Raw genomic sequence first — 15,384 nt, forward strand, 5'->3', positions numbered from 1 at the left:
AGATCGCGCCACTGCACTCCAGCCTGGGCGACAGAGCGAGACTCCGTCTCAAAAAAGAAAAAAAAGGCCAGGCGCGGTGGCTCAAGCCTGTAATCCCAGCACTTTGGGAGGCCGAGACGGGCGGATCACGAGGTCAGGAGATCGAGACCATCCTGGCTGACACGGTGAAACCCCGTCTCTACTAAAAAATACAAAAAACTAGCCGGGCGTGGTGGCGGGCGCCTGTAGTCCCAGCTACTCTGGAGGCGGAGGCAGGAGAATGGCGTGAACCCGGTAGGCAGAGCTTGCAGTGAGCTGAGATCCAGCCACTGCACTCCAGCCTGGACGACAGAGCGAGACTCCGTCTCAAAAAAACAAACAAACAAACAAAAAAAACTATAACCTATTATTACAAGCTAAATAATGACAAAATTCATCACAATTGACTTTTGACACTGGTATTTGTACATATTCTTTTCTATCTCAGAAGTAGATACAGTACTCAAGAAGAAATCCATACTTGTACTTGAAATCCATAATAATCTTGTGGAAGATTCAAAAACATTTTTTATGTAAGTGAAAGAAATGAGTAGAAAGTAATTTACACTACAGATATAATAAACTCAATTTTTATGAAAGAAACAATAGCCTCCCCTAAATTAGTTCCCTCTTAAGTGCTTGAAAAAAGCAAAATCTTGCTCAATAATATTTAACCAACTCTCTATAACTTACAGGATCCTATCACATTCTAAGTTAAACAACTTTTCATTGTTTCTCCTTTTCTTTCTTCCTCAAGGTGTCAGGTAACTGTTTACTAAGAAAATATCACCTGTACGTAAGTTACAGTAGTATCCATTTTAACTTGTTCTTTCATAGGCTGCAAAATTTCCATTCCTAGATTCAAATAAAACCAAGAGTATTCAGGTATTTCTTTACCTATGCAAATATAAAAACCTATTTGCATTCTAATATTCAGATAAAAATCGTTCAGCACTATTGTACTCTTTACAGAAATGCACTGATTTGGAAAACAAAACTACTTAATATCTCTAAGATCTCCTTTCAATGTGTGCTGCCATGCAAAAATGGACTTACTCCTTCCCACCCTCCCATTTCCCCACAATCGCAATTCTGCTCTACCTCATTCTGTTATGGTCACTTCCCACCACTTACAACAGTTAAAGATATTCTACAAAGAACAGAGACTTGTGTAAAAGCCAGGTAGGGTCTATAGGCACTAATCATTAGTAAAGATTCAAAACTAAGAAGATTGGGGATACAAGTTAAAAAAAATACAGTTATCACACAATTCTCCAGATGGAAATCAGCCATCAAATATTTAATACGTATATATATAAACACTTCAATAAAGCTGGAATATATATATTCTGAGATAGAGTCTTGCTCTGTTGCCCAGGCTGGAGTGCAATGGTGTGATCTCAGCTCATTGCAACCTCTGCCTCCTGGGTTCAAGCAATTGTCCTGCCTCAGTCTCCCGACTAGCTGGGATTACAGACTTTCACCACCATGCCTGGCTGATTTTTGTATTTCTAGTAGAGATGGGATTTCACCATGTTGGCCAGGGTGGTCTTGAACTCCTGACCTCAGGTGATTCACCCACCTCGGCCCCTCAAAGTGCTGGGATTACAGATGTGAGCCACTGCACCGGGTCTGGAAAAATATTTTTAAAAAGAAGAGGATGCTGGGCACCGTGACTCACGCCTGTAATCCCAGCACTTTGGGAAGCCAAGGCGGGCAGATCACGAGATGGAGGAGATTGAGACCATCCTGGCTAAGACGGTGAAACCCCATCTCTACTAAAAATACAAAAAATTAGCCAGGCGCGGTGGTGGGCGCCTGTAGTCCCAGCTACTCGGGAGGTTGAGGCAGGAGAACGGCGTGAACCCCGGAGGCAGAGCTTGCAGTGAGCCGAGATCGTGCCACTGCACTCCAGCCTGGGTGACAGAGCGAGACTCCGTCTCAAAAAAAAAAAAATAAAATAAATAAATAAATAAATAAATAAAACAAAAGGAGAATACAGATACACAAGAGAAGAATGCAATATGAAGATGAAGCAGAGAGAGATTTGATGATGCTGTCCTTGAATATTAGAGTGATGCAGGCACAAGCAAAGGAATACTGGCAGCTGCCAGAAGCTGGAAGAGGAAAGGAATGGATGCTCTCCCAGAGCAACCAGATGGAGTGAGGCCTTGCTGACAATCAGATTTCAACTCAGTTATATTAAATTTGGATTAAATTTTTAAAAATTTAATGTGAAGATAATTTAACCGAAACAACATAGAATGAGCAATTTTTATGGATTTGTGGTCTGACGAACTGTTAAACATTCTTTTTTTTCCCAACTTTTATTTTAGATTGAAGGTAAGAGGTAGGTATGCATGTTTGTTACATGGGCAAATTGTGTGTCATGGGGGTTTGGTGTATAGATAATTTTGTCACCCAGGTAATCAGCATAATGCCCAATAGGTAATTTTTCAATCCTTACTCCCCTCCAACCCTGCACCCTTAAATAGACCTCAATGTCTACTGTGTCCCCTTCTTTGTGTCCATATGTACTCAATGTTTAGCTCCTACTTATAACTGAGAACACGCAGTATTTGGTTTTCTGTTCCTGCATTAATTTGTTTAGAATAATGGCCTTCAGCTCCATCCATGTTGCTGCAAAGGCCATGTTCTCATTGTTTTATAGCTGCATAGTATTCCAGGGTGTATATGTACCGTATTTTTATGTCCAGTTCACCACTGTTGGGCATCTAGATTGATTCTATGTCTGCTATTGTGCATAGTGCTGTGATAAACTTAGAGTGCATGTGCCTTTACAGTAGAATGACTTGTCTTCCTTTGTTGTCAAAGCTTTTCAAACTTCAAAAAATTCTAGCTGCTGATTATGTTTAAATAATTAATGTTAGATTACCACTTTCCCTTGAGAACAAGATTCCAATATTCGAATCCAAATGCTGTATAGTTTTGTTTTTTTAAACAACACCTTTTCTAAACATGAAATTGCAACCAGTTCCTGGTAAACCTACAGTCTTAGAAGTTTACACATACTATAAGCTTAAGCTACAGAGAATATAAATATATATTAATTATGTTTGTTCTACATTTACTGTTCAAGTCTCATATAACTCTGCCTAACTGAAGAGGGCAAGCTTCAGACGCTCTCAACTCTAATCTAGGCTCCATATAGCAGATGTCTTAATAAGACGTAGGTCTGATCACATCTCTTCCGTTTCTGTTTTTTTTTGGGTTTTTTTGAGACCAAGTCTGACTCTGTCACCCAGGCTGGAGTGCAGTGCTGTGATCACGGCTCGCTGCAGCCTCAACCTACCGGGCTCAGGCAATCCTTCTGCCTCAGCCTCCCAAGTAGCTGGACCTACAAGCGCATGCTACCACATGATTTTTTTATTTTTTGTAGAACTGGGTCTTGCTTCATTGCCCATGCTGGTCTCAAACTCCTGCCCTCAAGTGATCCTCTCACCTAGGCCTCCCAAAGTGCTGAGATTACAAGCATGAGCCACTGTCCTTTGCCCTGTTTGTAAAGTTTAACTGACTTCTTACAAAAGAGGATAGAGTCCAAACTCCTTCACATAAAAGAGCCCTCATAATCTGGTCCCAACCTACATTTCCTGCAATAAACTATTGCATGTCTCAATCTTGTTCTTTCATGCATTCACTGAACAAATATTCCTCTTTTTAAACACCTCTTCTCCCTTCTGTATTTGTAGAACCTCTACATATCTTACAGTACTCAAAATATAAGTTTCAGTGAAGTTTCATATGTCTTCCAAGCAGACTGAATCCTTCCCTCTACTATACTCTCATGCCATTTTGCATATACCTTTTATAATAGCACTCATAAATTTTATCAGACCAATTTATTGACAAATGATACAAATTTCCTTCTTCTATTCACTGTATTTCCTGCTTCTCCATACCAGCACCTGTCATATATTAAGCATTTACTCTATGTTGAATTTATAAAACAATAAATAAAGTCCACAATATTTGTTGTGGGAGAATGATCTCTTCATAACTCTGTGTAATAACATAAAAGACAAATGCAGGGGCTGGACATGGTGGCTCAGGTCTGCAATTCCAGCACTTTGGAAGGCTGAGGTGGGCGGATCAGTTGAGCCCAGAAGTCTGAGACCAGCCTGGGCAACATGGTGAAAGCTGTCTCTACAAAAAATACAAAAATTAGCCAGGTGTGGTGGCACATGCCAGTAGTTCCACCTACTCGGGAGGCTAAAGTGGGAGATCACTTGAGCCAGGGCGGTAGAAGTTGCAGTGAGCTGAGATCGCGCCTCTGTACTCCAGCCAAGGTGACAGTGAGACCCTGTCTCAAAAAAAAAAAAAAGAAAGAAAAATGCAGGTCAAAACTGGTTTGCATTAAATGTTTCCTAATAACTGTAATAATTGTATTTCATGACAGAAGTAAAAACAGTAAAAGAATCTTGAATACCTACAGTATATCAGGCATTGTGCTAGGTGATTTACAGGTATTATCTCATTTAGATCTCATTTAATCTGTAAAAGGAGGTATTCATTTTACAGATTAAGAAACACAGGTTCTGACATATTAAGTGTATGGCTTGTCTTGCATAACTTGTCAGAGCTCAGACATGAACCACGATTTATTTCAGTCAAAACCCATAGTCTTTGCAGTAAAGCCTATGTTTAAGCATGTCTATGGACTGATCACACCGGTAATCTCAGCACTTTCAGAGGCCATAGTGGGAGGATCGCTTGAGGCCAGGAGTTCAAGACCAGCCAAGCCAACATAGTAAGACTTCATCTCTACAAAAAATTATTTAAAAAACAAAAAAGCACATCCAAGTATTAGAGGGTCAGTCACCATAGTATATAAAAGTATGCCTTTGGTCTCAGACTGAGTTCACATTCTGTCTCTACAACTTAATAAGTACAGCAAATTATTTAATCTCTCTGTCCCTCCTTTCCCTTATCTATAAAATGGTGATAAATAATAGTATGTATTTTGTGGGTGGTTATGATTAAGGAATATAAATCAAATAAAGTGATTATTATACTACAATGCCTTATTCATTGAATACCTTTATAAAACCTATTCATGATAGAAAATACTATTAGAAATGCTGTTTGAAATTGGTTTTATAGCATATATGAATTTAGAAAAAAACTTCTTATATAACTTTTACAGAAAAAACTAGGCTCTGGGTAGATATAAAGTCCTATGTAGATACTTTGTGGAATGAGCTTGTTTCTTAGCATTTTATCTGACATGACCTCAAAGTTTCAGCTTCAATTTTTTTTTTTTTTCGATGCAGTCTCGCTCTGTTGCCCAGACTGGAGTGCAATAGTGCGATCTCGGCTCACTGCAACCTCTGCCTCCCCGGTTCAAGCCATTCTCCTGCCTCAGCCTCCCGAGTAGCTGGGACTACAGGCGTCCACCACCATGCCCGGCTAATTTTTTGTATTTTTAGTAGAGACAGGGTTTCACCATGCTGGTCAGGCTGGTCTTAAATTCCTGACCTTGTGATCTGCCTGCCTCGGCCTCCCAAAGTGCTGGGATTATAGGCATGAGCCACCATGCCCGGCCCAGTTTCAGCTTCATCTTAATTCTAATTTCTACTATGCTTTGTGACCTAGCATAGCTTTTCAATCAAACTTCTTATCTCTAAGTACAGTAACATATCTTAAACTGGCTCTTTGGTTTCATTTTAGATGGTATCTCCAATATGGATGATAAACTAGAAAGAGTTCTGGTCAGGCAATCTGGATAGAGAAGCTAAGCAACATTGTACCTTCTAAAGTCATTTTCACACTTATAGATAAAACACTTAGATTTATATAACAAGATACATTAAAGAAACAATAATTAAAAATATATAACCACTATACTCCTTCATTAATAGAGATAATTAAGTTGAACATACTTAAGAATACATTGCTTTTGTGAGGATTAAAATCTAATGTTAAGCTACCAATTCATATTCACCTGAATCTTATTTAATAATAAATTTATACTCATGAATGACATTATTAACTGTCAGTCTGATGATGTTCAAGCTATTTCAGTTACCCAGACAAGTCTATAACTTACTCTAAATGTCTGGCACTTACAGACACACGCACACACACACACACACAAATCCACAGTTGATTAACATCAAAAAGAAACTTCACTCTCTATACTTCTCAGAAAAGGAAAAGCTCAAAAGTTATACTTCATGGCTACTGAACAAGTTTAGGCTTTCAAATGAGATTCTTTCCATTGATTCTATAACTTATCCAATTACTCGTTCAACATGTTGAATTTCTACTGAGTAAAAGGCACATGTTTCAGGACACAAATTATATCAATTTCAAATATAATTGAGGCAGCCTAAGGAGTGTATGTAAGACCCAGGGCAATCTATTTGGTCTGTCTGAACTTTAATATTCTTATCTATAAAATAGTGGTGATAATAACTACGCTACCCCAACAATTTATTACCAGGATCAAATGAGGTACTAAAACATGGAACAGAAAAGCATTTTCACATATTAAATCCACAGTAAGTTTCTATAACAACTCAAGAACTCATCTTGTCTCCAGGAGCACAATAAGAGACTGTTTCATTACATGATTAATGTAACAAATATTTAAGAGTCTAACACATTATGATGTGTTCAAGTACTAAAGTGCTTTAAAAATGTAGTAAGTACAGGCTGGGTGCGGTGGTTCATGCCTGTAATTTTGGCACTTTAGGAGGTGAGGTGGGTGGATCACTTGAGGCCAGGAGTTTGAAACCAGCCTGGCCAACATGGCAAAACCCCGTCTCTACTAAAAATACAAAAATTAGCCAGGCATGGTGATGCACACCTGTACTGTAGTCCCAGCTACTTGAGAGGCTGAGGCAGAAGAATCTCTTAAACCTGGGAGGCAGAGGTGGCAGTGAGGTGAGAGGGTCATGCCACTGCACTCCAGCCTGAGTGACAGAGCAAGACTCCATCTCAAAAAAAAAAAAAAAAAAAAGTAGTAAGCACAAATGCTTTCCTTAGGAAGCTTACATTATAGTAGGGATAATAGAACTCTCAAATAACCACAGTACAATGCAAATTTAACAAGTATTATAAGATTTATAAAGCCCAGCACACATGAAGAAAAAAAATGGGCTGGGCGTGGTGGCTCACGCCTGTAATCCCAACACTTTGGGAGGTCAAGGCAAGTGGATCACCTGAGGTCAGGAGTTCAAGACCAGCCTGGCCAACATGGTGAAACCCCGTCTCAACTAAAAATACAAAATAATTAGCTGGGCATGGTGGTGGGCACTTGTAATCCCAGCTACTTCAGGAGGCTGAGGCAGGAGAATTGCCTGAACCCTGGAAGCGGAGGTTGCAGGGAGCCAAGATCACACCATTGCACTCCAGCCTGGGCAACAAGAGCAAAACTCTGTCTCAAAAGAGAAAAAGAAAAAGAAAAATAGAATGAACTGGATTTGGCAGATTTCAGAAAGTTGCATAAGAAAGAGGTGGCATTTAAGGAATTGAAGAATAAGTAGAATTTCTACAAAGACAGCAAGGAAGGCCTTCCTTGTTTCTTCTTTGTAGGAAGAAAGGATAAAAGCAAAGACCAAGGCAGATAGGCATATAGCATGTTCAGAAACTGGACGTCTAATTAACTACTACAGTTTGGCTAAAAAATAGGATATGTGGAAAAAAGTAATATTTGTTTAACAGAATAAAAGGAAAAAAGAATTAAAGGATCATATTGATTTTACTGGAGCCATAGTCAGACTGAAATTCTGAAGGAAAAATTTGAAGCCTCCCTAAATAATATAAAGTGTATTAAATGCCTCCCTAAATAATTTACATTTTATTCTGAAGCCGATCGAGAATCACTGCGTATTTCTGAGGAAGGAATAACCAAAAAAAGAAAGGCATAAGATCTTTGGCTTTAAAAGTAATTTGGAGGCAAGTAACTGGAAAGGCGCCAGGCTGAGGACAAGTCCAGTTTGGAAGTTACTGCTCTAGCGCAAGTAAGAAGAGGAAAGCCGAGCATATTTAGCAGAGAGGTAGTGGGAATGAAAAAGGGGAGAACTAAATTTGAGATGCTGAAGAGATAGAATCAACAGTTGGGAGGAAAGTTAGCATCAGAAATTTTACGTTTACAAGTCATTCCCTTGAAACACCCTGAGTTTACCAGTGAAAGTGAATAAGAACACCAAGTAAGAAACTGCACCAAATTTCACCTTTAACTACTAAAGCCGAAAGATGACTTCAAAAACAAAAAGACTTAATTTTCAAATACTGCATTTAAGAGAACATAATAAAAGATCGTCTTTTACTATAAAGCAATGCACCCACACACCTGTTCTGATGAGAATTTCACCCCGCCTCAAACAGCCCTTGTGTTCTTACTAGCCTTACCAAGGGCAGCCTTTCCATTTCTTTAAGTTCCTGCGGCTTCTTGAGCTCCAGGTGCTGGTCGGGTGCATCTGTGCCTACCACAGGGCTCAACACCGAGTGAGAGCTCATGGGATGTTCACTGAAGGGATGTGACCCCAGCCGGGCCCAGCCGTCACTAGCTCCGCACGCCCCAGGCGCTGAGGCACACACTGCCGTCTTCATTCGCTTGACACACCCCTCTCCTCGGGCCTTTTTTCCTCCTCCACCCAGCACATTCCGCACGTCGTCCGTCGGAGTTACAACGTGTCACCTCATCTGCTCCCAACCCTACTTAGCTAGCACTGTATTTCAGGTCTTCGATACCGTCCCCTTCACCCCTACAGACTTCACATCAGCCCCCTCACATGCCTCCTCTTCCTCCTCCTCCTCCAGGAGCTGCCCGGGCCACCCCGCAGCCGCTGGCCTCCTGGCTCCTGCCCCTCCCCAGGTGCGCTGAGGACTCACCTCCCGCGCAGCTCGACCGGCTGAGCCCACCACCGCGGGCCGCGGTTCAGCTCCGCCGGGCACCCCAGGCTGCCGAGTCCGCTGGGTCCAACGCGACCGCTGACCCGCAGCGCCGCCGTCTCCCGTCGCCGTAGCCACCGCCAGCTCGGTGCAGCCCAGGCGTTTCCGGGTTCCCGCGGTCCCGTCCCCCAAATGCTCCGGCTTCCGCCTCGGCTCTGGCAAATGCCGTTCCCGGCTCGGCTCTGGCAGCCCCAGCTCGGCACTTGTCAGCTCCGTCCCTGGCGACGCACCTGGGCTGCTCTGCTGGCAGCCCCTGGTTCCTGCTTCACCGTCGCGTGGAGGCCTGGGGCACTCTTTCTGCTACACCTCTCCTGGGAGCGCGAGACAGATGGAGTGACACTCGTCGAGGGCCTCTGCGGGACTGTCTTGTTTGCAGAAGGTGCCAAGGTGTCCACTGCGAAAGAAAGGGCAAAGTCCTTTGGGGCAAAGAACCCTGAGAGGAACGGGGAGATGGATTTTGAAAGCAAACTAACCCGCTCCTAAAAGTGACTGTCACTGACCTGAAAACAAACCAGATTAGCTATGGCAAAGGCTGCCAATCAACCAGTGGTCTGCAAGAAGATTTGTTCTCCACTTCTCCCACCCTGACTGAGATCTTGAGACTGAGGGAAACCCAGAGCCATACCACCAATGGGCCTGGTGTCATCAATCAGGAGAGGGAAAAGAAAGCTGGGCCCAGAGGATTGCAGAGTTATAAGAGACCTACCCCTTCCTCGCTGCATGGATTGCAGCATTACCTCTTAAAAGTCTTCCAATAGCTGTGTTGGAAACCCTCTAACCACTGCAGCCTATTCAGGTAATGAACAGGCTGAAATCAGTACTTCAGGTTCAGCTGGGTTATCAAATAAGCGAACAGGATTATCTGTTTTTGTTAACTCAGTGCTGCTATAAATTCAGCCTATGTCTCTTTATATTGCAAATGATTAAAACCATGTCCAAGAGAGACATACTTAGAAAAAAAGTGAGATTGAAGAAAAATAAATAACTGTGTTAGAGTAGAATAACTGGCTTTAAAATTTTCTGCAATACAATCTTGAGAAAATTCCTGGACGGTAAAATACATATTAGATCTTAATATATGTCCAGTTTTTTTGAAACCAAAATGTGCCTGTTAGATGACGATAACAGCATGCCTCGTTTTATTGTGATTTGCTTTGTTGCTCTTAACAGACATTGCTTTTCTTTGCTTTTTTGTTTGTTTATTTGTTTTTACAAATTGAAGGTTTGTGGCAACCTTTCCTCAAGCACACCTATTGGTGCCATATTTCCAACAGCATGTGCTCACTTTGTGTCTCTGTGTCACATAATATTCAATAATTTTTGCAATATTTAAATTTGTTCATTATATCTGGTATAGTGCTTTGTGATCAATGATTTTTGATGTTACTATGGTAATTGTTTTGGGGTGCTGTTATGGTTTGGCTGTGTCCCCACCCAAATCTCAACTTGAATTGTATCTCCCAGAATTCCCATGTGTTGAGGGAGAGACCTCGGGGGAGATAATTGAATCATGAGGGCCAGTCTTTCCTGTGCTATTCTCATGATAGTGAGTAAGTCTCATGAAATCCGATGGGTTTATCAGGGGTTTCCACTACTGCTTCTTCATTTTTCTCTTGCTGCAGCCATGTAAGAAGTACCTTTCACCTCTCGCCATGATTCTGAGGCCTCCCCAGCCGTGTGGAAACTGTAGGTCCAATTAAACCTCTTTTTCTTTCCAGTCTCGGGTACGTCTTTATCATCACCATGAAAATGGACTAATACAGGTGCCATGTACTGCACTCATATAGGAAGACAAACTTAATTGATAAATGTTACGTGTATTCTGACTACTCCAACAACTGCCCATTTCCCCACCCTTCTCCCCCTTGGGCCTCCCTATTTCCCAATACACAGCAATATTGAAATTAGGCCAATTATTAACCCTACAATGGCTTTGAAGGAAATCAAAATATTTCACCCCAAAATATACTTCTTTGACATATTTTGGGATGACTGTTTAGAGGGCCTGCCATCAGAAGCATGCCAGATGTGGTGGCTCACGCTTGTAATCCCAAGACTTTGGGAGGCTGAGGCAGGCGGATTGCTTGAGCCCAGGAGATTGCGACCAGCCTGAGCAACATCTTGAGACCCCATCACTACAAAAAACAAAAATTTAAACATGTGCCAGTCATAATGGTACATGCCTTTAGTTCTAGCTACTCATAAGGGAGGCTGAGGTGGGATGATCGCTTGATCCCAGGAGTTCAAGGCCACGTTAAGCCATGATCATGTTACTGTACTCCAGCCGGGCTGATAGAGCCAGACCCTGTCTCAAAAAAAGAAAAGTAGCCCAGTAGTCCTGCAAAACTGTCTCTTGTAGGACAGATTTGCATCTGTTGAGAATCTGCGTTAATGTAGCCAGGCTTTCTCTGAGGCCCTTCCTTGTCCAGATCTAGGAAAGATAAACTGAGATTCTGACACCTTTAAAGGTCTGAAAGAAACTTCCACCATCTGTTCTCTCTGAGGGCTGCTACCCACCTTTGCTAGTCAGACCTCTGCTTCTCTCCCTGCTGTAACTTGTTTTGCCACTATAACCTGATTTACCACCATAATCTACTTTTGGCCATGCTTGAAACTCTCATTCCTTCTAAAGATGGTATATACCCTTGTGTACTATGTGGGGGATAAGAGTAATCACCCTGTGATTTCTCCTCATGCACACCAATAAATTTCTATGCCTTTTTTCTTTTTTCTTTTCTTTTTTTTTTTTTTTTTTTTGAGTTAGGGTCTCGCTCTAGAAGGAGTGCAGTCGCATGATCATGGCTCACTGTAGCCTTGACCTCCAAGGCTTCAGTGATCCTCCTGCCTCAGCCTCCCGCTTAAGCAATCCTCCTGCCTCAGCCTCCTGAGTAGCTGGGACTATAGGCACATGCCACCATACCTGGCTAATATTTTTTTTTTACTTTTTGTAGAGATGGGTTCCCACTATTTTGTGCAGGCTGGTCTCAGACTCCTGAGCTCCAGTGATCTTCTTGCCTCAGCCTGCAGTATTGGGATTACAGGCACGAGCCACTGTGCCCAGCCTGCCTCTTCTGTTATTAATCTGACTTTTGTCAGTTGATTATTCAGCCAACCTTCAGAGGGTGAAGGGGAAGCTACAAAAGCTCCCCAGGGCAAGAATGTCAGCTGAGCCTGAACTGCAAGTCTGGACATCCGACAATTCAAGTCAGTACCCAAGGTCTGCAGCTCTTTTAATAAAAACAATCCTATTACCCTTGAGGGATTTGCCTATATTTTCTCATTTAACTCTCACAGCAGCCTTATAAAGTAAGCGTTAGTATCGTATTTTACAGAAAGAGAAACTGAGGTTTACAGACAGGTAACTTGCTGAAGTCCCCACATCTACTGAAAAATAAGCTGGGATTTAAATCCTTATTTGTCTCCTTTTAAAGTCCATATTTTAAAACATGATGCTTAGCTGGCATAGGAAGAAAAAATGAGACAGAAGAGAAAGTTGGCAGACAGCAAAAGTAGCAATAGAGATAAGAATTATCAGTGAAGAAAAGAGATGAACATGAAGAAAGAGAAAAACAGCAATCTGGGACACTGGCCCAGAGGACTAGCTTTGGCTTCTCTATCACAGCAGATCTTACAGGTGAAATTTTGGCACCATGAAAACAGGCAAATGAGAACAAGGTATTAGTCTAAAGGCAGCCAGGGCCAAATAGGACTATGTATCTCAATGGTACCTAATTAGAATTGTCAGATAAAATACAGAGGCCTTCACCTGGTGCGGTGGCTTACGCTGGTAATCCCAACACTTTGGGAGGCCGAGGCGGGCAGATCACCTGAGTTTGGGAGTTCGAGACCAGCCTAACCAACATGGAGAAACCCCATCTCTATTAAAAATACAAAAAATTAGCCGGGTGTGCTGGCGCATGCCTGTAATCCCAGCTACTTGGGAGGCTGAAGCAGGAGAATTGCTTAAACCCGGGAGGCAGAGGTTGCAGTGAGCCAAGGATCGCGCCATTGCACTCCAGCATGAGCAACAAGAGGGTAAACTCTGTCTAAAATAATAATAATAATAATAATAATAATAACAACAGAGGCCTTGTTAAATTTAAATTTCAAATAAGCAACAAAATATGGACTATGTGGGATATACTTTAAAAAATTCATTGATTATCAGAAATTCTAATTTAGCTGGATATCCTGTAATTTTATTTGCTAAATGTGGCAACCCTATTGAAGGCATGAATGCATTGTGATATTGTACAATAACTGGGATTCCCTATGATGCCCCAGAGAAATGAAGGCCAGATCAAATTATGTTTAGTGCAGCTGACACTGCAAACTTTATGCACACAAAGTGACATTCTCTAGATCGGTATCTTCAGACAGTGCCAAGCTGGTAGACTTTAAAGGATAAAGGTCAGAGGTTGTTAGAAAACCCAGGAGAAAATAAAGAAAAGACAACAAACAAGAAAGAAAGAGCGCAGGGACTATGTTGATAGACATTTTTAAAGAATTTCTGCTCAAAATGGTTGAAATACTGAAAAAAAAATTTCAGTGCTTAGAGAATTAAACCGCAGGTTTCCAGGTGTCACTTACCAAATATTTTGTTCCTATGCCATCATAACTTTTAAAACTATTTGACTGAAATTAAAGCTCAGGAGCAGGAAAAACCAGTTTGTTGTTTCAAGCTGCCAAATCACGGTAATTGAATCTGGCTTTTTCTTGTTAGTTCTTCAGAGGGAAAAAGAAACCTATGTGTTAACAAAACTGTAAAGGATTGACAAAGATTATCTACTTGTCCATCATTTACTTCTAAGAAGACTTGAATGAGGTTACTTCCATTATAAGAGCTCAACTGTCAATATGAACATGGTCCTTTGATTTTGAGATGGATCTGTAGAGTTTAGCATTCTCTAGAACATGGATCTGATAGGTTTGAAATAAAACTTACTTTTCATTTTTGAGGAGGAGTATTTCAGAGGCTTCTGGTTTTTTCCTATAGTAGAGTTACTTTTTGAGTCAGGGGCCCAGGCGATTTCACGGAGGTGAGGCCCTCTCCTCCCTCTGTACATTCAGAAAGTGGAGAAACTACCCTGCATGATTGCTGCCCTATGGGGCTTGTTGATCAAAGCTTCAGTTATCACTTGATGCTCTAAAGTCTATTTGGGAATCAATGAATTAGTTTCATCTCAGAGTCAGGGTTAAATGTAAATTAATGCCTTGGAGATTCCCCTGTATCTAGCACAGTTACCTGATAAAATCACCACAGCTTCCTTTGTGGAAGACTAGGAAAAAGTGCACAGTATGTATAGTATGCACTTGTGCTGTTAAAGGGACATCTTAAATCTGGGAATGGGGGCTACAACTCCAGTAAAGTTGGGCCTCTATTTACCAGTCCTAGTGTACATTTGATTATGAAGTCCGTATGCAATTGGATTGTGCTGTTCACCAACTATTTCCCACTCAACCTGCAGGGCTCTTCTTAAAGTAGGTCGCACTGTTAGACTCTCTTGTGGTTGAGTGAGACCACATGTCCAGTTCTGGCCAATTACCTCCGGGCCAGGGCATTGAATTGCCAATTTATGACTGTTTAGAATCCTCTTTCTCTCTGTTTTTGAGTCTGGCAATGTGCAGCATCATGACTGCTTCATCATCAGACTGTATCCTAGAATTAGGAGATGTGTAACCTGCAGTAAACATACAGCATGAACAAGAAATACATTTTTATTATTTTATGTTACCAATGAGAAAAGAAAAATAGCTCAGGGCAGTCTGAGCTTTGGGAGGTATGCGGTCCCAAAGTGACAAGAGCATGGGACTTTGATCATTCTTGCCTTCCATCCTCCAACTCCCACTCCACATCCATGCTTGGGGACAACTGTTTAAAGTCATTTTGTTCCTGACTAGCTGCCTCAGCCATCATCTTTGTGTTGCCAGAATTTATGATGCAAAACAACAACAACAACAACAACAATGTATAGCCTATCAGTAGCTTGGGTTATTTTAATGTAAATTCTTGGTAAACAAGTCAGGAGCTGCCTCTTCTTTTCCTTTAAAAATCCACTTGTAACTGCTGCTAATCAGAGGGTATATTCAGGGCAACTTGAATCTGTACTCCTGAGTTGCAATCCTCAAGCTGGGCCCAAATAAACTCTCTACTTATATGAATTTTGCCTCAGTGTCTTCCTTTGAGGTCACATTAAGATTCTGCCAATTTCCAAGCACTTGGGAGTTGAAAAAAAAATTGACAAAACCTAGCATACATAGATTAAGACAAAAACTTATGGCCAGAGATGGATGTATTTTAACAAAAACATGACTTTTGTGACTTTGACTTAGGGGCCAAGTGATGGGGGCAAGCAAACTGATTTTAGCAGCTGGAAGAATGATAACCCACGGTGTGCTATGGAATATTTGATAAAACTGTGACCTGCAATTACTTAAAAGTTAAAT

At 41.4% G+C, this 15,384-nt stretch overlaps 1 protein-coding gene across 6 annotated transcripts in view; it reads right to left on the reverse strand.

The window, feature by feature from the left end:
* SLC35A3 (solute carrier family 35 member A3) overlaps nt 1-9,073 on the reverse strand; it is a 66,725-nt gene extending 57,652 nt beyond the window's left edge. For 2 of the 6 annotated variants that reach the window (XR_012090019.1, XM_073008547.1), the window contains exon 1: nt 8,395-8,755. Coding sequence is in view for 3 of the 6 variants with exons in the window: in XM_073008547.1 (XP_072864648.1) it covers nt 8,395-8,595 (201 nt within the window). In the remaining 3 variants the exon portion in view is untranslated. Of the gene's footprint in view, nt 1-4,240; nt 4,340-8,394; nt 8,756-8,877 lie in introns of those variants that run through there. The other 4 variants (XM_073008549.1, XM_073008548.1, XM_007977835.3 and 1 more) reach the window with 4 other exon arrangements.
* Nucleotides 9,074-15,384: the final 6,311 nt, after the last annotated feature.

This window comes from Chlorocebus sabaeus, chromosome 20 (genome assembly GCF_047675955.1).
Source record: "Chlorocebus sabaeus isolate Y175 chromosome 20, mChlSab1.0.hap1, whole genome shotgun sequence".
NCBI lineage: Eukaryota > Metazoa > Chordata > Mammalia > Primates > Cercopithecidae > Chlorocebus > Chlorocebus sabaeus.